Source organism: Xenopus tropicalis, chromosome 9 (genome assembly GCF_000004195.4).
Source record: "Xenopus tropicalis strain Nigerian chromosome 9, UCB_Xtro_10.0, whole genome shotgun sequence".
Taxonomy (NCBI): Eukaryota; Metazoa; Chordata; class Amphibia; order Anura; family Pipidae; genus Xenopus; species Xenopus tropicalis.
The window spans coordinates 42,018,186-42,045,197 of NC_030685.2; the positions used below are offsets into that span (position 1 = coordinate 42,018,186).

Genomic DNA, 27,012 nt, shown 5'->3' on the forward strand with positions numbered 1-27,012 from the left:
TTCAAGATGGAGAATTCCACTTTCAGCTTCTCCGTTTTGGCAGTTATGAGGGTGGTGCATACGTCTCTAGTTTATTTCTACCAGCAGGTCGGTGAGAGAGGGTTCCTTGGCCCTGGCTGGGCTGCCAGGGATTGAAGGGCCTGGCGACACTGGTTGTTCTGCCTTCCTACACGTTCTCACAGTGTGCAATCCAGCATTCAGCTTAACCATCCCTGTCTTCCAAATAAGCAGACCGTCTTGTAATCTAACTTGTTTATTGATAACAGGTTGTTTGATCGTAAGTGGTCAGTTGCAATTAGAAAACAGGAACACAGATGTATGTGCGCATGTGCGCATGTGTGTTTGCGTCTGTGTGTGTTGTGTGGTAAAACTGTAAAGATACAAATGATTTGTATAAGTATACAGCATAAAGCATATGAATAACATATACAGCAGCATTCATTATAAATCAGCATGTTTGCACAGATTATATTAGTTCTAAGCATGACTGGTTATCTACTAACATAACAACTACTACATGCAGATAAGAACTATCTAAAACATCACTAAAGAACAGACTGTTCTGAGACTTGTATAACTCTTACCAGATATGCTGGCTGTAGGATAATGGAGGTTTAAGAAGCAGGAATGTAAAGAGAGCTGTGCAATATATGTTGTAGACAATATGGTGGCTTCCTTCTCCTTCCCAGAATGCACTAGCTACCCACAATGCACTGTAGTTGCATACTGAAGAACAACTTTAATTATACAAATGTGAGAAACATAAATCACGGTGGATTTCTATTGCCAGTAGATGGCGCTGTTACGTAACTACTATACAGATTCTAACTTGTTGAATAGGAATGATTCTTCAACCCTTGATGTGGGGCAGAACACTCCCCGCCTGACGTCAACGGACGTCACTATGTCTTCTCAGGTGAAAACAACAACACAAGCTCTGTGGTTGGTCTGAGGAATAGTTTGCACTCGCCAAGCTTCCAGATTTTGACCTCGGCTTTACGTACACTCCCATCCTTGCTCGGAAACGTGTTGGTGATGAGGCCCAGTGGCCACTCATTCCGATGTGATTGGTGGTCTTTCATGAGCACGACATCTCCAGGTCTGATGTTCGGCTCGTTAGTTTGCCACTTCCTTCTTAACTGCAAGGTAGAGACATACTCTTTTCTCCACTTGTCCCTGAAGACATTAGAAAGATTTTGCACCTGCCTCCATTGACGTCTATACAGGTCTTTTTCAGTAAATTCTCCAGGTGGAGCACTCATGGTGCTGGTCTTCTGTGTGAGTAACATGGCAGGGGTAAGGATCATCAAATCTTCAGGGTCACTGGAAAGGGTAGTCAACGGTCTTGCGTTCATGATGGCTGAGACTTCTGCCAAGAATGTGACCAGGCTTTCATGTGTGAGTCTTGTACTCCCTACTTGCAAGAAGATGGAATCCAAGATTTTCCTTGCTATCCCTATCATCCTTTCCCAGACACCGCCCATGTGGGAGGAATGAGGTGGATTAAAGGTCCATGTGCATCCTTGCTCATTTAGGTATCTGTCCACCTTGGCAGTATCCAAGTTGGAAGGAATTTGGAGTTCTTTTACTGCTCCAACGAAATTCGTGCCTCTATCTGAACGAATACATTTCACAGGTCCTCTAATGGCGATAAACCGTCGGAATGCATTTATGAAGCTGGAAGCATCCATAGATTCGATCACTTCTATATGGACTGCCCTGCTGGACATGCACGTAAACAGGACTGCCCAACGCTTTGCACCGGTGTAAACGCCTCTTGTGTGTCTGGTAGCCACTGACCAGGGACCAAATACGTCTAAGCCAACGTTCGTGAAGGGAGGATCTGTGTTGAGCCTTTCAGCTGGGAGACTGGCCATTTTTGGGTTCCGAGACACACCACGAAGTTTGCGACAGGTGATGCAGTTGAAAATGACCTGGCTTACACGTCTCTTTGCTCCCACAATCCATATTCCAGCAGTTCGTAGATTCCCTTCAGTAAACAATCGTCCTTGGTGTTTTGCTTGAACATGGTGATGTCGTATGAGTAGGGTCGTAACATGGTGATGTCCTGGAAGTACTATAGGATGTTTTTCTCTGAATTCTACTTTGGCCTCCTGAAGACGGCCTCCTATTCTCATCAACCCATTCCGGTCAATGACGGGATCAAGCTTTCTCAAAGCACTGTCTTTGGAGACTGTTTGGCCTTTTCTGAGGTATTCTATCTCCTTAGTGTAACATTCAGATTGAATTGTGTGGATTATTATGTCCTTGGACTTCTCCAGATTGGAAGCAGTAAAGGCGTTCTTGCAGTGATGCCAACCTTTACAAGGTTTCTGACTCACAGTTACTGTAGATGTGTAGGACTTAGCTATATGAATCAAGATGGCTATCGCACGGACCAGAGACATCCAGGTGGAGAACCTGCTGAAACGGTGAGATTCAAGTTGATGATCAGAAGTCGCTGTGTTAAGGACAGACACTTCAGGTCGGATCTCTTCATCCGCGTCTGGGTCTATCAATTCAAATGTGTCGTATCCGATATCGCAAGCAGTTGAACGGTACAGGAACGCAGGACCTGTGAACCATGTTGTGGCTTTCAGGTGGCAGGCTGCGACGGATCTGGTCGCGTGGTCTGCAGGATTATGTTGTGTAGGCACGTAGTGCCACTGTTGAGGACTAGTGGATCTCCTGATCCTCAGCACCCGATTGGAGACGTAGACATAAAAGCGTCTAGTTTCGTTGCAGATATATCCTAGGACTACCTTACTGTCCGTGTGGAACTCGACTTCTTTGATTTCTAGGCCTATTCCTGAAGTTATAAGTTCAGCCAACTCCACTGCAAGCACAGCAGCACAGAGCTCCAGTCTGGGTATTGTGTGTTCGCGGAGAGGTGCCAGTTTGGTCCGACTCATGACGAATCCTACATGGCATTGTTCTTTGTCATCAATGGTCTTTAGGTATGCTACAGCAGCGATTGTCTTGATTGAAGCATCGCAGAAGATATGTAGCTTTTGTCTCTTGACTTCTGTAGATGGTATGGAAGCATAGGGTCGTGTCATATGAAGACTGGTCAAAGCTTCAAGAGACCCTTTCCAAACTGTCCATAGGTCTTTTTTCTCTGTGGGGAGCGGATCATCCCAATCAGACATCTCTGTGGTGAGGTCCCTTAACATAATTTTGCCTTGAATGGTGACAGGTGTTACAAATCCCAGAGGATCGTACAAGCTGTTTATCGTGGACAGAACTCCTCTGCGTGTGAAGGGCTTTTCTTCTTTGCTGATCTGGAAGGTAAAGGTGTCTGCCTTCAAGTCCCAGAGCAAACCAAGACTCCGCTGCATGGGAAGGGAATCGTAGTCGAGATCCAAGTCCTTAAGGTCACTTGAATGGTCTTGGGTTGAGAAGGCTTCCATTAACTCACGGCTGTTGGAGGCAATTTTGTGTAACCTCAGATTAGATAAAGCGAGCATCTCTTGAGTCCTTTTTAAGAGACTGATTGCCGACTCATTCGTAGGTGTGGATTTCAAGCAGTCATCCACATAGAAATCTTTCTCTACAAAGGATCTGACATCTGACCCATACTTTGCTTCACCCTCTTGAGCTGAAAGTCTGAGACCATAGGTAGCGACTGCAGGTGAAGGACTGTTTCCGAAGATGTGCACCCTCAAACGGTACTCTACGATGTCTTCATTAGGGTCATTGTTGCGGTACCAGAAGAACCTCAAGTAATTTCTGTGCTCCTCCTTGACGAGGAAGCAGTAGAACATCTGTTGTATGTCGGCCATGAATGCTATGGAATCTTTACGGAAACGTAGAAGTACCTCTAGAAGTCTGTTGTTGAGGTCTGGACCAGACAGTAAGACATCGTTTAATGATATACCTTCGCACCTGGCACTTGAGTCGAACACTACTCGTATCTGGCCTGGCTTTTTAGGATGATATACGCCGAATGTGGGTAAGTACCAACGTTCCTCTGAGTCTCGGAGCGCAGGTGCTATTTCTGCATGGTTGTTCTGGAATATTCTTTGCATAAAGTTAAAGAAATGTTCTTTCATCTCTGGTGTCCTCTGAAGTTTGTGCTTAAGGGAGATGAATCTTTTGTAGACAAGTTCTTTATTGTCAGGTAAGCGTTGTCTTCGGGGTCTAAATGGTAAAGGTGCGACCCAGCTTTTTGACTTGACCTTTGTCATTCCTTGATCCATGATCTCTAAGAACAGCCTGTCTTCTATGGACATTGCAACCTTGTTGTCTTCTCTTGACCTATGGAAAACTGTACACCCTAAGTGATCTCGTTCACCCTCGCAGGCGTGGTCTTCGCTAGAAGGATCCATGAAGGGACAAGGGACAGGATCTCTGTGTGGCAATTCTTTTATCAGGAAACTGTTCTGACATGGTTGGAATAAGGAGGGACGTCCATTTTCAACTGTGCTGGTGAGCATGCTGTTGACAGGCTTGTGCACTCCTCCTAGACAGACATCTCCTATGATGACCCACCCTAGGTCAAGTCTCTGGGCGTATGGAGCGTTTTGGGAACCATTAATCTGTCCTCTAGCTTTGTGAACACGTAGTATGTCTCTTCCTAGGAGTAAGGCTATTGGTGCTTCTGGATCCAGTTCTGGTATCTGGTGAGCGATACGCCTCAGGTGGGGGTGGTATGCTGCTACTTCTGGTGTAGGTATCTCAGAACGGTTGTCGGGAATTTGGTTGCACTCCAGTATGGTTGGCAGTGACAAGCAGGTCTGCCCGTCTATGGACTCTACCTTGTATCCAGTTGCCTTCCTCCCCGCCGTCTCAACGGTACCTGCACATGTCCTTAAGGAGTAGGGAGAACCGGGTCCTATGATGTTGAAGGTGTCAAAAAAGGTGGATTTTGCTAAAGACCGGTTGCTTTGATCGTCTAGGATTGCGTATACCTTAATCGCTTTATCTCGGTGACTGGCCGGGTAAACTCTGACAAGGCAGATTTTTGAGCAGGACTTTCCTCCTGCCACTCTTTTACAGATCTCGGTACACTGAGAAGTGACTACTGTGTTGGTTTTGTCAGTGTTTATCTGCTTCTTTTGATGGTCCTCTGTTTGGTGTAATGCCTGAGAAGGTGGCCCAGGGTGTAAAGCCGTATTGTGTTCTTTACTACCACATTCTGCGCATGACACACTGACCTCACAGTTCCTTGCTAGGTGCGATGTTGTAGTGCAGCACCTGAAGCAGATGTGGTTGTCTTTAAGGAACTCTTTGCGGTCCTCTAAAGTCTTTTCTCTGAAGGCTCTGCATTTTAGTAAAGAATGTGGTTTCTTGTGCAGGGGGCATTCTTGGTTAAGATCTCTGTGTCTGTTCTCTTCTTGAGAAGACTTAGATGGTTTGTATGGAGAACCTGTGGAGGCAATGTTAGTTTTGTGGACTGCCACTGGTGTTTTATGAGGTCTGACACCAGGGGCAGTGGGACATGACATTGTGAGATCAAAACTGGGATCATTTCTGATTCTTGCCTGTTCACTGACAAAGTCTACAAACACCTTGAAGGGGGGAAATGGTACATTATGAACCCGTTTATAAGTAGAACCATGTGTGACCCACTTCTCTTGTAAGTTATAAGGGAGTTTTTGAACAATCGGATTAACCCCTCTGGCAGTGTCTAGGAATGCTAACCCTGGTAGATCTCCTTCTGCTTGAGCAACCTGTACCTCTCTTAACAAGTCACATAACTCCCTGAGCTTCTGGTAACCTTTACCCACTATTCTGGGAAAGTTATCAATCCTTTTGAACAAAGCATTTTCAATGGCTTCTATGGACCCATAACACTCATTAAGTCTTTCCCACACCATTTTTAGGCCTCTGCCAGGATAGTTTATGTTAATGTCTCTGATTCTTTTGGCGTGTTCAACAGACTCGCTTCCAAGCCACTTTACCAGGAGGTCTAACTCTTCCTGATGGGAAAGGTCTAAGTCTCTTATGGTGTTTTGGAAGGAGGCTCGCCATGACCTGTAGTTCTCGGCCTGGTCGGTGAACTTTGTAAGTCCTCTGGTAACCAGCTCCCGTTTAGCAAAGAACTTCGCAAAGTCCATGATGGCCCAGTTAGCATCAGTACTACCTGGTGTGCTATGATGCTGCATGTGTGGTGTATCACCATACCTTTTAAGAGCTTCTTGTTTAGAGCAGTCAGTATAATACCGTTCTGATGCAAAAGGTGTTCCTTTCATTCGAGGCAAAGGTCGTAGTCTCTGCTCCGTAGGGCAGTAGTTGTCAGCATCGTTTGGTCGCATATCGTCCTGCCTAAGGTACTGTGGTTGAGGGTAGGATCTTTGGCACTCTGTGTCAGCTGGCTGATGTGCTGGCTCATAGTTGTCCTCTTTCTTGGGATGTTGGTGGACGTACTCTGAGACACGCTGGGCCGGATCTTGTTCGTCTAGGTCTGGCACAAGTACTTGGCTGTGTTTCTCGGATCCGGAAAACTCCAGGGCTTCCAGGTATTCGGCCTTGGCTATTGCGGCTGCCGCTTCTTTCTCTGCGGCGAGTCTTTCTAGTGATGCTTGCAGATCTACTCGTTCTTTTTCTAGTGATGCCTGCAGATCTACTCGTTCTTTTTCTAGTGATGCTCTCTCTTTTTTTAGTTGCATCTCTTGTGCAGCAAAGGAAGACTTTACTTTTGCAGCCTCAGCTTCTGCACGTGCGAGAGCAGCCATTTCTTTTATGGAGGACTTGCTAGAGCAGCTTGCTCGTGATCTGGTTTTGTATGATGATGCTCGGCTAACAGACATTGTGCTTGTTCTGTTGGCTGCTTAATGTCTCTCTGTGGACTCAGTCTATATGGGACCGCACTTCAGCGATCTGGATCGTGTTGAGCTGCAACTCTCACTTCTTGTCACAGACCGTGTGGCAGACGCTGCAATCTTGTACGCAGGACAGCGTGTGTGATGGCAGCTGCGTTTAGTCGCATCCACTATCGTTGCTGACCAGGATCTGTTTTACTGTTCTGCCTTCCTACACGTTCTCACAGTGTGCAATCCAGCATTCAGCTTAACCATCCCTGTCTTCCAAATAAGCAGACCGTCTTGTAATCTAACTTGTTTATTGATAACAGGTTGTTTGATCGTAAGTGGTCAGTTGCAATTAGAAAACAGGAACACAGATGTATGTGCGCATGTGCGCATGTGTGTTTGCGTCTGTGTGTGTTGTGTGGTAAAACTGTAAAGATACAAATGATTTGTATAAGTATACAGCATAAAGCATATGAATAACATATACAGCAGCATTCATTATAAATCAGCATGTTTGCACAGATTATATTAGTTCTAAGCATGACTGGTTATCTACTAACATAACAACTACTACATGCAGATAAGAACTATCTAAAACATCACTAAAGAACAGACTGTTCTGAGACTTGTATAACTCTTACCAGATATGCTGGCTGTAGGATAATGGAGGTTTAAGAAGCAGGAATGTAAAGAGAGCTGTGCAATATATGTTGTAGACAATATGGTGGCTTCCTTCTCCTTCCCAGAATGCACTAGCTACCCACAATGCACTGTAGTTGCATACTGAAGAACAACTTTAATTATACAAATGTGAGAAACATAAATCACGGTGGATTTCTATTGCCAGTAGATGGCGCTGTTACGTAACTACTATACAAATTCTAACTTGTTGAATAGGAATGATTCTTCAACCCTTGATGTGGGGCAGAACACTGGTTGTTGTTCGTCGGCGCCATTTTGTACAGTTCTGTCCTCCCTTGCAAATCGCTCTAATCGCGCAGCAGTCTCCGCCGCTTTCTTTTGTGCCTTGCTTGGCCCCATTTTATTATGCTGGGGAAGAGGAGTCTGGCTGTTGGTGTTAGGGTCCGTGATGGTCGTGTTTAAGTAGCCCCAGGAGTTTATTTTAGGCCTGACCAGCGAAGCCCGAAGGAATTGCGACCGTTCACATCAAGCTGGTAGCCACGCCCCCTAGTGATGTTACACTTTAACCTAGATTATTAAATTCATATAAAGTCATTTTTATGATGGCTTATTTCTTACACCATTGACCATGTTCTGATTAAACCCCTGGGGGAGACTATGACAAAGCCTTACTTAGAAAAGAATCCTACTTAATACATGAATTGGACTGTGTTACACCCAAGGGATTAAATGGCCAATTGGTACTAAGCTGTTTTTTACATTGAACGTTTTCATGCTATTCTCAGTTTAGACAGAAAAGAATAGGTTAATGTATGTACGCAATAAGGATACAAAATGTTTTTATTACTAACAGTCTATACAAATTAACACATCTGTCAGTTCTGATACTAAGAGGCAGATTTATCAAAGTACGATTTTCATACCTTTTTAAATAACATTTTTTCATACTTTACATACTTTGGCTGATACATTATATAACTTTAAGAAGGGGCTGGATGGATTCTTAGCAAGTGAGGGAATACAGGGTTATGGGAGATAGCTCTTAAGTACAAGTTGATCCAGGGACTGGGCGGTTGCCATCTTGGAGTCAGGAAGGAATTTTTTCCCCTCTGCAGCAAATTAGAGAGGCTTCAGATGGTGTTTTTTGCCTTCCTCTGGATCAACTAGTAGTCAGGCAGGTTAGATATAGGCATTATGGTTGAACGTGATGGACGTATGTCTTTTTTCACCCAACTTACTATGTTACTATGTTTAAAAAGCACAATACAAAAAAAAACGTATTGCATACGATTTTTTTTTTGTATCGTTCTTTTTAAAGTACGAAAAATTTGTATTTGAAAATACGAAAAAATCGTATCTTAGTGTATAATGTCCGAAAAGTACGATTATTTCGAACGATCGTAAAATGCAGGAAAACCTTTCTGACTTTGATCCTTCTGTGCATGATTTTGGAAGCCTCCCATAGGACTCGATGGCACTCTGCAGCTCCAACCTGGCCCAAGGAAAGTCACGATACCGAAGCTTGAATGAATCTGAAACTTTTGTACTTGGTGCAACAATACGATTTTGTCGCACTTTTTGTTGCAAAGCATGAAAAAGTTGCGCAAATGTACGAAAAAGTTGCAGAAAATACGCAAAAGTTGTAACTTTTAAAAAAAATATACAAATTTTTTGTATTCAGACCTGTCGTGATGAATGTGCCCCTTAGTATACAATTTGTGTAAATTTCACTGGTCCCATGGCTGAACTTTGTTTCAATGGATTATTATTACTTTTACCTTGCACCAGTGAAAAAATATATTACATGTTCTATGTTTTAGACAAGTGACTGTGATGTTTAACTTTGGTATGTGGTAAACTTTGGTAAACTGTAGGGGACTGAACACACCCGAGAAACGATCCCAAATCCTGTATGAAATGCATAAGGCAAAGACTGATATTCTCCTACTCCAGGAGACGCACTTCAAAGAAGGACATAGACCAAATGTAACAAACAAATATTATCCTACCTGGTTTTATTGCGATAACCCAGAAGCCAAATCAAAAGGTACAGCTATCGCAATCCACAAAAAATTTAATTTCCTACTTAAGGGTACACGAAAAGATGAGAGGGGACGAATCCTAGCTATTAAAATAGAGATTCAAAAAACCAAACTCACCATTATTTCATGCTATGCGCCAAACACTACACAGACTCAGTTCCTCGAGCAGCTTTCCAATTTCCTGGAGGATTACATTGAAGGATATGTAATACTAGGGGGAGACCTCAATATGGCCCTCCACCCACCCCTAGACACATCAACAGGCAAATCAAGCATTCCACTTAACAAACTCAAACAGGCCAAAAACATAATCAACAAACAACAATTAACAGACCCCTGGAGGATACAACACCCCACAACAAAAGACTACACCTATTTTTCCCCACCTTTCAACCAATACAGCAGATTGGATTATATAATGGTCACACACCACATACTAAACTGGGTTTCCCATACAGAAATAGGCCCCCAAATCAACTCAGACCACAACCCCATACACATAAATATAAAAATACCAGACCTCCCAACCCGCCAATGGACATGGCGTCTCAACGAATCACTGCTACGAGATGAAATCTGTCTCGCAGAACTTAAACAAACTATTATAAACTATAAAACAGACCATGTGGGAGACGACACTTCTCCACTGATGAAATAGGAGACACTGAAATGCACACTGAGAGGCACCCTAATAAAGCATGGTTCAAGGCTTAAAAAACTTAAAACCCAGAAAGTCAGCCAGCTAATACAAACAATACACAACCTAGAAATATCTCATAAAACCACACTAGCCAATGACATATACGGAAACTTACAAAAGGCCAGATTGGAACTACGCGACTAAATGCAGACACACTTCCAAAAATACACAGAAAGGTTCAAAGGAAAATTATACGAATGGGGAAACAAATGTGGAAAAATGCTTGCTAGATTGATCAAACAAAAACAAAACGCAAACTATATACATCACATCCAAACTGCAACAGGACAAAATACCCACCTAACTCATAAAATCGCAGACACCTTCAAGCAATACTACCATAACCTTTACAATCTCAAACCAAACACTACATCCAAAACACAAGAATCCCTACAAGACTATATCAAAGACACCCCACTACCCAAAATTATAAACCCTCAAATCAAACATGACCTAAACCAACCCTTCACATTAGAAGAACTTTCACACGCGATAAAAACTACCCCAACAGGCAAATGCCCGGGCCCTGACGGCTATCCCATCAGTTTCTATAAAACACTCGGAGAAGCCCTCACTACAGAAATGTTGATAGCATTTAACTCTCTCTCAGCAGAAAATCCACCATCCCGATCTTTCCTAGAGGCTATAATAACAGTAATCCCAAAACCAGGAAAAGACCCAACAAACTGCGCCAATTACAGGCCAATATCTCTACTAAACATTGACACCAAATTATACGCTAAGATACTAGCCAACAGGCTAAAACCATTACTAACCAAAATTATTCATACAGACCAGGTGGGCTTTGTACCCGGGAGGGAAGCTAGGGATAACACACTGAAAACATTTACCATCTTACATTATGCAAAGAGAACAAAAATACCGCTCCTGATACTTTCCATTGACGCGGAAAAAGCATTTGATCGTGTAAACTGGAACTTCTTGAGAGAAACACTCTCGCAAATGAACCTAGGCGAGACCATTATATCAAAAATAATGACATTGTATAGCTCCCCAACTGCTAGGATCCGCGTCAATGGAACCTTATCAGACCCATTTACCCTGGCTAATGGAACCCATCAAGGATGCCCGCTATCCCCCTTACTGTACATACTAACCATGGAACATCTATTGACAGCAGAAAGAACGATCTAATACAAGGGATTACAATAGGGGACCGAGAGATAAAGGCAGCAGCCTTCGCAGATGACTTGTTGCTGTACGTGAAATCTCCCTTTTTCTCCATTCCACCCTTAATGAGGGAACTTGAGAGATTTGGACGTCACAGCAACTTTAAAATCAATACCACTAAATCGGAAGCATTAAACGTCACACTAACAGATACAGAAGCCCAGAGAATACAGGACAATTTCCCATTTATATGGCAACCCAGCATATTAAAATATTTAGGAATTATCATACCAAAGGACATCTCTTCAGCCCCCCAAATTAACTACCAACAACTACTCCCTCAGATCAAGAGAGACCTAAAAAACGCAGACCAGCCCAGACTCTCATGGTTTGGAAGAATAAACCTGTTCAAAATGGTGATTTTACCTAAATTTCTGTATCTCTTCCAAACCATCCCCATACCACCTAAACCGAACTTTTTCCAAACAGTCAACCAATTAATTACCCAATTTGTCTGGTGACACAAACACCCCCGCTTAAAGAAACAAATATTATACAAACGAAAAAACAAAGGGGGAACAGGCCTACCCGACCTACAAACATACTGGCAAGCTACCGTATGCAATCGAGTTATAGACACTTTCCACCACAGGTATCAAAAAGATTGGATCCAGATAGAACAGCACCTGACCCACACACCCATTTCAGCTATGCCCTGGATAAAATCACAAGACAGACAACACACCAACACCCTCCCAATCATACTAAAACACACACTCATAACTTGGGACAAACTTATCAGACCATACCCACTCTCCCATAGACACGGACCCATGACACCCCTGATAGGCAACCCAGCATTCCCACCGGGACTTCTTAGCCGAGGTTTTCTATCTCGAAGGAAAACTGAGAACCTACCCTTTACACAAGTACGCACCTCCACGGGACTGCTCCCACTAGACAAAATCGTAGGAAACTCAACACAGAGCTTTTTACAAAAGTTTGCTTATCACCAGTTAACACACTGGCTACAAACCCACCCGGAGAGAGGAAAGCTGCTCGGGGAATCAACTCCCTTTGATGATTTATGCTTAGCTAAAGACCCCCCATTCCACACCATCTCCCAAATATACCCCAACTTAATAGAACTAAAGTACAATAAGCCACCTCACTTTATAAAACACTGGGAAGGAGACCTTAATCAGACCATTCCGGAAAAGGATTGGGAAGATTGCTTTGCACACACACAATGGCAACAGCATGTAAAGCACAAGAAACAAACTATAAAATCATATCTAGATGGTACAAATGCCCGGCCACTTTACACACCATGTTCCCAAACGTTTCAGACAAGTGTTGGCGTTGCAATATCCAGAGAGGTGATATGAAACATATATGGTGGGACTGCCCCAACCTACAACCATTCTGGATCCATGTATTCCAAACCATCTCTAAAGTGCTATGCCTAGACCTCCAACCCGACCCAGCCCTAGCACTACTCTCTAAACCTCCTGCCAACAAACAAATTTCTATTAAGCATAAGGGTTTCCTAGCCTTCTCATTAACGGCAGCTAGAACAGTCATATCCAGGCTCTGGAAAAATACCAAACCCCCAACGATTGGTGACTGGGCGATTGAGCTCAACCATATTATGAGAATGGAAGAAATGTTAGCACACACCATTAAATCACGTGAAAACGTTACTAAAACTTGGACAACTTGGATTCTCTACAAAGAATCCCCAGAATATGGTCAATTACTAACAACCAGCAACCCAATCCAGACCCAGGTCTAAGCCCTTAGAAACCTGATAAAAACATGGGTAAAACCAATACCCTGGTGTGCCACAACACAAAATAAATACACATACCTCTGCCAGAACATAAGACTATACCAAAAGCACAGGTATAAGTTACCACTGTAATGCTCTGCTCTGCCCAACTTTTACCCCCCTTCCTCTTAGGGGAAAACATAACAGAAAACAAACAACTACCCTCTACGGGATATGGTCTCAAGTACAGTAAATCATTACAAAAAAAAAACGCAATGACGTAACTATACAAACTGTGATAACTGCAACAGACTATTGCTACCCCTTCCTCCCTTTTCCTTTCTGTATCCCTACCCCCTCTTCCCCTATTGTGTATGTTATCCCCTTTTTTTTGTAATTATTTGAAAAATGAAAATAAAGAATATAAAAAAAAATATATATATAATAGGAAAAGAAAGGAAGGCGCGAGAGAAGGGTGAAAACAACTCTTGACTATTGCATGTATTTATATATATATTATTTTATGGAAACACATTCTCATACATCATCTATGGCTTCTAATACAAATGTTAAAACATATGAAAAAGGATACATAAAAAATGGAAAGCAACAAGATTCAGATGCTTCCAACATTTCTTTACCTTCTTAAAACCCCTCAGACTGAGGACTAGTCTCTCATTGCAGCGGAAGTTGCCAGGCTCATCAATCCTGTTATTGAGGTTACTATTGAAAAGGCTATTGATAAATTAAAAATAAACATTACCAACATCTTTGAACAACTCATAAACCACGAGAAACGTCTTGAGGAATTTGATTTAACAGTTTCTCAAATTCAGAATGATACACTGAACTTGCAGTCTCAGTTGGATCCTTTGGAAAAACAGGCACAAGAATTAATACTGAAACTAGACGATCTGGAAAACAGTAACAATCTTAGATTTATTGGCATACCAGAGTCTTTCCAGAATGATTCTCTGTATAATCTTGTCTCCAAAACAATTCCTCATAAACTTGGACTTCCTCCAGAATGTGGCAAGTTTGAAAGATTACATAGGATTGGTCCATTAAAAGGCATTCAAAACCCAAGACCAAGAGTTGTAATTGTCAAATATTTAGGGGCTGATTTACTAACCCACGAATCCGACCCGAATTGGAAAAGTTCCGACTTGAAAACGAACATTTTGCGACTTTTTCGTATGTTTTGCGATTTTTTCGGATTCTTTACGAATTTTTCGTTACCAATACGATTTTTGCGTAAAAACGCGAGTTTTTCGTATCCATTACGAAAGTTGCGTAAAAAGTTGCGCATTTTTCGTAGCGTTAAAACTTACGCGAAAAGTTGCGCATTTTTCGTAGCGTTAAAACTTACGCGAAAAATGCGCAACTTTTCGCGTAAGTTTTAACGCTACGAAAAATGCGCAACTTTTTACGCAACTTTCGTAATGGATACGAAAACTCGCGTTTTTACGCAAAAATCGTATTGGTAACGAAAAATTCGTAAAGAATCCGAAAAAATCGCAAAACATACGAAAAAATCGCAAAATACCGATCATTACGAAAAAAACGCAATCGGACTCCATTCGACCCGTTCGTGGGTAAGTAAATCAGCCCCTTAGACTATTCTGAGAAAAATCGATTGTTTCAAGCATACAAAAAAGTGAAAATGCTAGATTTAGAAGGAAAAAGAATCCTTATTTTTCAGGATTATTCACTCTTCCTTTCTCAAAAACGTAAAGAATTCTCAAATGTCTGCCAAGCGCAGATAAACCGCAACATCAACTTTTCTCTAATGTACTCTGCAAAACTCAAAATCTTCTTGCCTTCTGGTACAAGAATCTTTAATGATCCTTTAGAAGCATCCACTTTTGTTAACTATCTGGAAAGAAAGGAAGTCACCAAAACTTCTCTTGATGGAAAAATAGACAATACAACTAAAATCCACTCTAATAGCCAGAGAGCCCGCAAATATGATAAACCACGCCATTCTAAGATTTCCAAAGAGCTAAAGCCTACTACACTACAAACTCACTCCAATTCCAGATCAAGATCAAGGTCACCTCATCCTCCCAGGGGAATTAACCCCTCATATATCAGCGAAGATGAAATGTTATTTGAAACATGTTCAGCCATGCTTAATTGTGCCTGACCCACAAGGGGATGCTTTTCTCTTTGAGAGAGTATTCAGACCTTTATCCTTTGAATAAAAAGGAAGTTACATATGATTAGATTGTATTGTTTAAAATTGCCTTTGTAGCTTGTTATTTTATCTACCTAATATTGTTATGCTATTCACATTAATTGTTAATATTGTTGAATATTTTTGCCCAGTGGATGTTATTACAAGTATGTTAAAGTATCAAATTCTGCTCTTGCTCATCTTTTCTGATACAATTCCAACATAAGTCTTTACCATTGAACATAGTTTCCTGGAATGTCAATGGATTAAATCATCATATAAAAAGGTAAAGTATTTCACAAAAATTAAAAAGCTTTAAATGTAAACACAAACTTTCCCAGCGGCCTAATGGCCGACATCTTTGCACAATGGAAACAAGAAGGACTCCACTGCATTAGAGACATACTCAACAGAAAACTCACTATTATGGCATTTACAGAAGCAACCACCAATGCGCACACTATGCGAGAGAGGTTTTGAGACAATTAACAGAACAAGATCTCTCTAGCCCTGTGAACCATATATGGAAAGGAGACAACACTCATCACTCCACAGCATCCATCCATAGACTCATTAGACCAAACCCAAACGACACACACAAAAATATATCCCTAAGGAAATGGACAGATATTATTCCGAACGCAGACGAACAACATATCCTAAAACTCCATTTACACGCAATGAGACTAATTCCCTCCAGCCAATATCAAATTATGACCCTACAGCTGTTACACCAATCTTACCTCACTCCATCACGGAGATTCAAAATGGGACAACTTGACAACCCCAAATGCCTCAGATGCAAAAATGACGAAAGTTCATTACTCCACTGCATTTGGCAATGCCCAATTATCCAAACCCTATGGACGCAGACGTATGACTATTGGCACCAACTGACAAAAAAAAAATTCACACCAGACACCGAATGGGCCTTCTTTAGCAAAATAAAAGGGGGGCAACAAATCACCAAACCTGACAGAGCATTAGCGGGAAAACTGGCTGCAGCAACTAGACACATGGACAACTTACATCCTGAACCTTCCCCCAGACATTAGACAACTGACAGTTGACACATTCAAGAATACCACATGGTATGACCAAGAGAGCCTCAGAGGCACTAATCCTCTACTATACGCTATAACGGCTCCAAGATGAATCATCGCTGCCTCCCAGGATCCACAATACAACGGAACCAGGTACCCCAAATAACCTTCCCCGGAACCGGTGAACTGAAATGTATATAGTTCATGTTGATTTTATCTGAAGCTTCACATTATATTTTGTTTGTTTGATTTATTTACCAATCGGACCCTCCACTATACCCTATTTTTGGGAAATTGGCTCACCTAAGCGTGAAGTAGCCAATTACCTACCATCCATCCACATGCATACCCTGAATAGGCTCACCAATGTAAAGATTTTAAATCCTAAGAGTACCAAATATCTATGCCTAATAATATGTTTTGATTCTTGTAAAAGATAATATTTTGCATATGTGGAACCCAATTGTTATGCATAAAAATAAATAAAAACAATTAAAAAAAAAAAAAAGCTTTAAATGTGATGTAGCTTTTTTACAAGAGACCCACCTGAATGAATCAGATAACGAAAAGTTAAAAAAGGGTTGGGTAGGAGAAGTTGTTTTTTCTCCAGCAGTTAATAAAAAATGTGGTGTAGCTATCCTGTTTCACCACAAACTTAATGTTGCTATACTACAATCAGTCAAAGATGAGCAAGGCCGATATATTTACATAGAGGTACTTATTAATGATACTCCATGGCACTTATGTTCTTCTTATGCTCCAAATAATGCCAAAAATGAATACTTCTCCTGGCTTAAACAACAAATTTCTTCACTTCCCCATACTAATATAATTTTAGCAGGTCACTTAAATGAATCTTATTTATGGTCCCTTGACAGAAACTTTTACACAAATTCTTTAAAGACACTGGCCTAAATGAGACTTGGAGAATTTTCCATCCAACAGAGAAAGACTTTACCTTTTTCTCCTCTCCCCACAATATAGGAACTAGAATAGATTATATTTTAACGTCAAATAATTTACTAAGTAAAATTATAACAGCTGATATAGGTAACATTGATATATCTGACCATGCGCCAGTTTCTATCCATTTCTCCAATTCAACAACATCTAAAAGTTTTGTTTCTTGGTCCTTCCCTAGTCCTTTGAAAGATAACCCTGACTTCATCAAAATGCTTCAAGATAGATGGGATATGTTCTTAATTGTTAATAAAGACCATTTAGATAATCTCCCATTGTTTTGGGAAACTTGGAAAGCTGTGATTAGGGGAGAGATTTTATCTTTTAGGTGTCATTATTATCGTAAGGTTCAAAAAAACTTTCTAAACTTAAGTTAAAGGAAAAAAGATTTATATCTTCGCCTTAAACAATTTCCCTCTTTGGAGAATGTTTTAAAATACAAAAAAGTTACTGAAGACCTCAAGGCCTGGATTGACTTTAGAAACACTTTTTTTGCTTCATATTTACATGCTAAATATAGTAATTTAAATAACAAAGCTAATTATGCTTTTCAATCTAACAAAATTACATGATAGACATACTAAACTAATTAGAATTAAAGATAAAAACAATGTATTAACTAATGATCCCAATAAAATAGTTGATATATTCAAAAATTACTATGAAAAGCTATACTCACATAACACTAATAACAACTCCGAGACAAAGACATTGTTTCTTACTAACTGCAAGAACCCCCAAATTTCTTTGGAACAATTAAAAGATCTTAATGGACCAATTTTAATTGAAGAAGTTACTTATGCCATTGACAATTTAAAATATAGAAAAGTGGGTGGTCCTGATGGCCCCTACTTTTTATAAACTTCTGTTGGACAAAATGTCTCCTTTCCTAACTAATCTTTTTTTTTTAAAGATTCTCTTTATTGTGTTTTCAATTTTTAACTACAAAAAGGTAAACAGGTAGAAAAAAGAAAAGAGAAAAGAAATGTGGGAAAGAGGGGGTGGTGTAGATGGGGGAGGGGGGGAAGGGGTTCTTGTGCTTCCTTGTTTTCCTGGTGCATTCCTGAATTTTCTCATGTTTGTTCTGTGGTCCTATTTTGTATCCATAATAAAGAGTCTTTAATTAAGCTTGCTGGTCCATTGGTCTCTTTTTTTTTTTTTTTGTGAATTTGTGTTCGTTTGTTACCTGACTCTGTCCATGGTCCATATATCTGGGCCCTTTTGTTGTATCCAGTGTGTGTTTTCGTGGTTATTGTGTCTTTCATCCAGTTGCCCCATATTTTGTTGAATTTTTCTGGGCATCCTCTAGCCTGGTATGTTAGTTTTTGACTGGGCAGGGTGTCATTTATCAATTTTTTCCAGAAGCCCAGAGATGGGGGAGCCGTTGCCTTCCAGGTCATTAAGATTGCTTTTTTGGCGAAGTGTAGGATTTGGAGAAGGAAAAGTTCATCAAACTTATTGAGTGATAGTCCTTCCGTGTGTCCAAGTAGACATAGGGGCCCATTTACTTACTCACGAACGGGCCGAATGCGTCCGATTGCGTTTTTTTCGTAATGATCGGTATTTTGCGATTTTTTCGGAAAATTATCGCGACTTTTTCGTTACCAATACGATTTTTGCGGAAAAACGCGAGTTTTTCGTAGCCATTCCGAAAGTTGCGATTTTTTCGTAGCGTTAAAACTTGCGCGAAAAGTTGCGCTTTTTTCGTAGCGTTAAAACTTAAAAGGCGCGACATTTTGCGCAAGTTTTAACACTACAAAAAAATCGCAACTTTTTGTGCAAGTTTTAACGCTACGAAAAAATCGCAACTTTCGGAATGGCTACGAAAAACTCGCGTTTTTTCGCGCAAATCGTATTGGTAACGAAAAAGTCGCGATAATTTCCGAAAAGTCGTAAAGGCGCCAAAAAAATCGCAAAAAATACGAAAAAGTCGTAAAATGTTCGTTTTCCAATCGGAATTTTTCCATTTCGGATTCGAGTTCGTGGGTTAGTAAATCAGCCCCATAGTAATGGAGAGCGGACGTTTGGAAGGTCTAGTACTGTGGTGCTATAGTCCAGTAGCTCTGTCCAGAACTTTTGGATCTCTGTGCAGTCCCAAAAAATATGCATGTAGTTGCCTTGCTCAGTGTTACATTTGGGGCATACATCCGGATATCCCGGGTAGATTTGGGCCAGCCTGTGAGGTGTTAGGTATACTCTGTTTAGGAACTTAGTGTGTATGTACCTGTCCCTGGAGGAGATATTGGTGTCTGGTATTTGACTTAGAATTTCCTTCCAGTTGGCCTCATCCAACTGAGGGAAGTCCTGTTGCCACTTGTGTGCGAAATGTTTGGGTTGGTCAAAGTCATTCTGCAGAAGGATAGTGTAAAACCAGCTAACCTGTTTGGTAAGGTCAGGGCGCCTCAGATAGCGTTCTACTGTTGTTGTCGTTATATCGGGGGCATTTCCCAGGAATTGGGTGTTGAGCGCGTGTCATAGTTGGAGAAACCTAAACAACATATGGTTGTGCAGCCCAAATTCGGTCTGCAGTTGAGCAAACTGCTTAAAGCCCCCGGCTGAGACTACATCCCCAAGGTATTTCACCCCCGCCACTGCCCAGGTACTAACATCTGGTATTGCACGTAGGTGAGGGAGGGTCTCATTGCCCCATAATACTGTCCATTTGGACCATTTAGAAAGTTTGTTGTACCCACTAACCACAGTTTTTTGGAATATTGTTATTACTGTTTTCATGGCCGGTGTGAGAGGGTATATGGATGAGGTACCTCTATGCAGTTGGTTTGCTAGTGCCTCAAAGGAGGAGATCACCCCTGCCTCAAGTACCACTGCTTGATTGTTTGGGTTGGGGTTTAGCCACCACTAGGTGAACACCAATTGGCTTGCATAGTAGTACAGCTGGAAATTAGGTAGGGCTAAGCCTCCCTTACCAAGTGGGGCTTGTAGAATCTGCCATTTTATTCGTGGGCGTTCTCCTGCCCATATGAACCCCCTTACTATTGCATCTAGGTTCCTAAACCATTTTTTGGGAAGCATTACCGGGGAGTTATGGAACGCATATAGCAGTTTGGGTAGGAAGATCATTTTTATTATGTTTATGCGCCCAGGAAGGGAAAATGGTAGCGTGGCCCAGTTTTAGGTTTTAAGCCTTAGAGAGCGTATGATTGGGGTTAGGTTGAGATTTATGAATTCTGAAAGATTTTTGTGGATTTCGATTCCTAAGTACCTGAAACTGTCTACCCATTAAAGTTGTGGACCATGTGCGGGGTCTCTGTTCCCACCTGGGTCTATTGGGAAGATCAGGGATTTTTCCCAGTTCACCCTCAGTCCCGAAAATCCCCCAAACCGGCCCGTCTCATTTAGGAGTGCGGAGTTTTTGCAATTTGAGTCCCTTTATGTTGGGGTTGGCCCTGATTTGTATAGCCAAGGGCTCTATGGCGAGGGCAAAAAGCAAGGGTGACAGTGGGCAACCCTGCCTGGTTCCCCTTGCCAGACTGAACTCCCGTGACAGACCCGAGTTTACCCGTATCCTGGCCCTAGGTGAGTCGTATAGAGCTTTAATCCATTCGATAAACTTGTCTCCCAAAGCGTACCTTGCTAGCGTTTGCCACAGGTAGGGCCATTCTACTGTATTGTAAAAAACTTCCTTCTAGTGAACTTTCTAGCCTTAAAGTTATACTGAAAAAAGATAAAGATCTTTCTCTCCCCTCATCTTATAGGCCAATATCTCTCTTAAATCAAGATATTGAGTTATTATCAAAAATTTTGGCTGATAGATTGTCCCTGATCCTTCCTTCTGTTATCTCCGAAGCTCAAAACGGTTTTATTAAAAATAGATCAGGGGTTAAGAACATAAGAGCTTTAGTTAATATAATATTTTATACCAAGAAACACAAGATTCCTTGCTCTATAATTAATATTGATGCTGAGAAAGCTTTCGATAATTTGATTTGGGACCATCTTTTCAGTTGTTTGGATTTATTTGGTATTAATGGCCCATTTTATCATTACATTCAATATCTTTACTCTAATCCCAAAACTCAAGTCATTTAGGAGGTGCCCAATCCAAACCTTTAAAAAATTTTAAGGGGACTAGACAAGGTTGCCCCTTATCTCCCTTGTTATTTAATATAGCTTTAGAACCATTGATTAGAGCTTTAATTTCTTCTAAGGCTTTCCAAGGTATCACTATTAACAAGCAGCAACTTAAGGTACTAGCATTTGCAGATGACTTGCTGCTAATCATAAAAAATCCAAATAACTCTCTTAAAGCCGTTTTTGATATGCTTGTGAATTTTCAGTCCTTTTCAGGATATAAGGATAAGTAAATGTTGACAAGACTGAGATAATGAATCCATTTGGCTCTATATCTAACTCTCTTTTAAAGAAGCTGCAATTAAGACCCCCAAAAACACAACTCAAATATTTGGGCTTAACTATTCCCATAGATATAAATAATTTGTATTCCTCAATGTGTAAAAAATAGATGCATTCCCCATTAAATTTAAAAGGCAGGGTCTTCTTTTTCAAAACTTTAATCTTTCCTAAACTGATTTATTCTTTAATCAACTTACCTTTACTTATTAGACATTCAGATATTAGAAAGCTAGATTCTGCACTTGTGAAATTTATTTGGAAGGAAAAAAAATTGTAAATAGCTTTGTCCAAATTAAGGGGACCTGCTAAACTTGGTGGACTAAAAATACCGAATTTTAGAACATTTAACCTGTCTGCTCTAACAAGATACCTTATTAAATGGATCTTTCAAAGTAACAAATACACCAACCCAAAAATAGAATTACTCCATGAACCTTATTCTGATATATTTTCTATATTACATAGTAAATAGAGTAATTTACCAAGAGATATTAAAAGAATTCCTCTATATCGGGACACTATTTTTTTATGGAAATATCTATTCTCCAGCCATGGCTTCAGTTACTATCAAACTCCCTTCATGCCAGTTAAACTTCTATTGAAAACCTCTGACCCATTAAGATCTAAAAATAAAAACATCATATTGATAAAACACCTACTAGATCCAAACAATTATTCTTTAATTCCCTGGCCATTGTTTAACCCTTTCCCTGCCAAGACCGTAGGTACTACGTCATTTTAAAAAAAGCAGTTTCCTGCCAACGCCGTAGTACCTACATTCTTTCTGGCTGAGCGCTTCTCTCTGCATCGGCGGCAAAAGCCGCCGGTGCAGAGAGACAGATGTGCCCCCAACCCCTTCGGCAAGGAGCCGAGGGGGTTGGGGGGGGATGGTCCTGCGATGCGATTGTTGCAGGACCATCCTACAAGCAGCAGATGCGATTGCACACTTATTTACACTTATATACACTCATATACACTCATATACACACTGTCACACAACTTTTACATGTGCACATGTATACACAAACTCACAAAAACTTAAAAAAAAAAAAATTTTCATTAATTTTTTTTATTTCCCCCAAAAACTGTTTATTTTGACAGCGTGACTATTGGATCAGATATTCTAACCACTAATTACACTGTCATGTGACTTATTTTGTTGTTTCATTGATTTGCACAATTTTTGTGGTTTTATTGCATTTTTATCCCTATATTAGTATTCCTGATCTGTTTTTAGTGTAGCTTTGCCATGTGTAACTTTGGTGTACAACAATAACTTTACCTATTTTGAATTCATTAGAATGTGTACTTTCCAAAAATATATGGTTTTCTGGGGGTCTCTGTATAGTTAGGGGGGGGGGGTTACTGCACATAATACACTGACAGGGGGCTCTGTGTGTAAAAGCTGAGTTGGCAGGCGAGAAATCCTTATGCGCTATTTTCATTTTAGGGTCAGTACACACCGCAGACTTTGGTATATCTATGCATATTGGGCATCAAACTGTTCAGTAGGCCTCTGGTGTTCCTATTTGGGGTGACTTTCCTTTGTACGCAAGAAATTGTGTGAGATAAATGTGGCAAATTGCAACATTTTTATGTGATTTTCTGAAAAGTCATAAAAACCACTAACTTTAGGAAAGCTTTGCAGATTGGTACTTTGGTGTAGAAAAGACTCTTTACCCTTGTTGGATTTGTCAGAATGTGTACTTTCCAAAAATATATGGTTTTCTGGGGGTCTCTGTATAGTTAGGGGGTGTTACTGCACATAATATGCTGACAGGGGGCTCTGTGTGCAAAAGCTGAGTTGGCAGGCGAGAAATCCTTATGCGCTATTTTCATTTTGGGGTCAGTACACACCACAGACTTTGGTATATCTATGCATATTGGGCATCAGTATCAGTATCATACTGTTCAGTAGGCCTCTGGTGTTCCTATTTGGGGTGACTTGCCTTTGTACGCAAGAAATTGTGTGAGATAAATGCGGCAAACTGCAACATTTTTATGTGATTTTCTGAAAAGTCATAAAAACCACTAACTTTAGGAAAGCTTTGCGGCTTGGTACTTTGGTGTAGAAAAGACTCTTTACCCTTGTTGGATTTGTCAGAATGTGTACTTTCCAAAAATATATGGTTTTCTGGGGGTCTCTGTATAGTTAGGGGGGGGGTTACTGCACATAATACACTGACAGGGGGCTCTGTGTGTAAAAGCTGAGTTGGCAGGCGAGAAATCCTTATGCGCTATTTTCATATTAGGGTCAGTACATACCGCAGACTTTGGTATATCTATGCATATTGGGCATCAAACTGTTCAGTAGGCCTCTGGTGTTCCTATTTGGGGTGACTTTCCTTTGTACGCAAGAAATTGTGTGAGATAAATGTGGCAAATTGCAACATTTTTATGTGATTTTCTGAAAAGTCATAAAAACCACTAATTTTAGGAAAGCTTTGCAGATTGGTACTTTGGTGTAGAAAAGACTCTTTACCCTTGTTGGATTTGTCAGAATGTGTACTTTCCAAAAATATATGGTTTTCTGGGGGTCTCTGTATAGTTAGGGGGTCTTATTGCACATAATACGCTGTCAGGGGGCTCTGTGTGTAAAAGCTGAGTTGGCAGGCGAGAAATCCATATGCGCTATTTTCATTTTGGGGTCAGTACATACCGCAGACTTTGGTATATCTATGCATATCGGGCATCAAACTGTTCAGTAGACCTCTGGTGTTCCTATTTGGGGTGACTTGCCTTTGTATGCAAGAAATTGTGTGAGATAAATGCGGCAAATTGCAACATTTTTATGCGATTTTCTGAAAAGTCATAAAAACCACTAACTTTAGGAAAGCTTTGCAGATTGGTACTTTGGTGTAGAAAGGACTCTTTACCCTTGTTGGATTTGTCAGAATGTGTACTTTCCAAAAATATATGGTTTTTAGGGGTCACCCTACATTTCTACAGCTTCTACCCCTCATAAAACTGCCGTGTGTTTATGAATTAGGTAAAGATAAGCCATGAAATTAGTGTGCACAAGGTATATTTGGGGGTCTCTAAGTGCCATGTGCTTTGATAAACCTATGTACACTGGGCATCAAACTGTTCAGTAGACCTCTGGGGTTCATATTTAGGGAGGTTTGTCTTGGTACCTAATGACCTGTATGCTGCATAGTTGAAGTTTTGAGGTGATTTTTGGAAATGCCATAAAAATCGTCAAACTTATGAAAGCTTTATGGCTTGGTACTTTGGAGTAGAAAGACATGGGTACCCATTTTAGATTCGGGGGAATGTGTACTTTCCAAAAATATATGATTTTCTGGGATGAATGAACTTTTTACTAGCATTATCCCGCATATAATGATGTAAATGTGTTGATTTTGCAGAAGCTGAAATGACAGAAATGATAGATCATATGGGGGTATGTTCACATTGGGGCCCCTACATGCCCCATTCTTAGGTAAACCTATACATATTGTGTATCAAACTGTTCAGTGGGCCCCTGGCGTTCATATTTAGGGTGTTTTATCTTGGTACCTAATGCTATGTGGGAGATAAGATGCTGGAAACTTGAAGCTTTGAGTGGATTTTTGGAAATGTTATCAAAATTGCCAACTTTAGGAAAGCTTTGAAGCTTGGTACTTTGGAGTAGAAAGACATGGGTACCCATTTTAGATTCGGGTGAATGTGTACTTTCCAAAAATATATGACTTTCTGGGGTGAATGTACTTTTTACTAGCATTATCTCACATATAATGATGTAAATGTGTTGACTTTGCAGAAGCTGAAATGACAGAAATGATAGATCATATGGGGGTATGTTCACATTGGGGCCCCTACATGCCACATTCTTAGGTAAACCTATACATATTGGGCATCAAAATGTTTAGTGGGCCCCTGGCATTCATATTCAGGGTGTTTTATCTTGGTACCTAATGCTATGTGGGAGATAAGATGCTGGAAACTGGAAGCTTTGAGTGGATTTTTGGAAATGTTATCAAAATTGCCAACTTTAGGAAAGCTTTGCAGCTTGGTACTTTGGAGTAGAAAGACATGGGTACCCATTTTAGATTCGGGGGAATGTGTACTTTCCAAAAATATATGACTTTCTGGGGTGAATGAACTTTTTACTAGCATTATCCCACATATAATGATGTAAATGTGTTGATTTTGCAGAAGCTGAAATTACAGAAATGATAGATCATATGGGGGTATGTTCACATTGGGGCCCCTACATGCCACATACTTAGGTAAACCTATACATATTGGGCATGAAACTGTTCAGTGTGCCCCTGGCGTTCATATTTAGGGTGTTTTATCTTGGTACCTAATGCTATGTGGGAGATAAGATGCTGGAAACTTGAAGCTTTGAGTGGATTTTTGGAAATGTTATCAAAACTGCCAAATTTAGGAAAGCTTTGCAGCTTGGTACTTTGGAGTAGAAAGACATGGGTACCCATTTTAGATTCGGGGGAATGTGTACTTTCCAAAAATATATGACTTTCTGGGGTGAATGAACTTTTTACTAGCATTATCCCACATATAATGATGTAAATGTGTTGATTTTGCAGAAGCTGAAATGACAGAAATGATAGATCATATGGGGGTATGTTCACGTTGGGGCCCCTACATGCCACATTCTTAGGTAAACCTATACATATTGGGCATCAAACTGTTCAGTGGGCCCCTGGCGTTCATATTTAGGGTGTTTTATCTTGGTACCTAATGCTATGTGGGAGATAAGGTGCTGGAAACTGGAAGCTTTGAGTGGATTTTTGGAAATGTTATCAAAAGTGCCAACTTTAGGAAAGATTTGCAGCTTGGTACTTTGGAGTAGAAAGACATGGGTACCCATTTTAGAGTTGGGGGAATGTGTACTTTCCAAAAATATATGACTTTCTGGGGTGAATGTACTTTTTACTAGCATTATCCCACATATAATGATGTAAATGTGTTGATTTTGCAGAAGCTGAAATGACAGAAATGATAGATCATATGGGGGTATGTTCACATTGGGGCCCCTACATGCCACATTCTTAGGTAAACCTATACATATTGGGCATCAAAATGTTTAGTGGGCCCCTGGCATTCATATTCAGGGTGTTTTATCTTGGTACCTAATGCTATGTGGGAGATAAGATGCTGGAAACTGGAAGCTTTGAGTGGATTTTTGGAAATGTTATCAAAATTGCCAACTTTAGGAAAGCTTTGCAGCTTGGTACTTTGGAGTAGAAAGACATGGGTACCCATTTTAGATTCGGGGGAATGTGTACTTTCCAAAAATATATGACTTTCTGGGGTGAATGAACTTTTTACTAGCATTATCCCACATATAATGATGTAAATGTGTTGATTTTGCAGAAGCTGAAATTACAGAAATGATAGATCATATGGGGGTATGTTCACATTGGGGCCCCTACATGCCACATACTTAGGTAA

The 27,012-nt window shown here is 40.6% G+C and overlaps 1 protein-coding gene across 2 annotated transcripts; it reads right to left on the reverse strand.

Moving 5' to 3' along the window:
* Positions 1-237: 237 nt before the first annotated feature.
* On the reverse strand, positions 238-7,599 carry LOC100491360. Of its 2 annotated transcripts, none has more exons than XR_004220475.1 (2): positions 585-7,599; positions 238-370 (listed from the first exon to the last, which is right to left on the reverse strand). XR_004220475.1 is itself a non-coding variant. In XM_031893424.1 (2 exons), exon 2 carries the CDS (start codon positions 6,750-6,752, stop codon positions 903-905), a length of 5,850 nt encoding a protein of 1,949 aa, XP_031749284.1. In that variant the 5' UTR covers positions 6,753-7,179; positions 7,394-7,599; the 3' UTR covers positions 238-902. The 2 variants fall into 2 exon arrangements, 1 of the variants encoding a protein (XP_031749284.1); XM_031893424.1 differs by having other exon boundaries at positions 238-7,179; positions 7,394-7,599.
* Between the last annotated feature and the right edge of the window lie 19,413 nt (positions 7,600-27,012).

Bases quoted from the DNA above. Each gene is read 5' to 3' on its own strand.
- LOC100491360 (XM_031893424.1), bottom strand. From the start codon at position 6,752: ATGTCTGTTAGCCGAGCATCATCATACAAAACCAGATCACGAGCAAGC.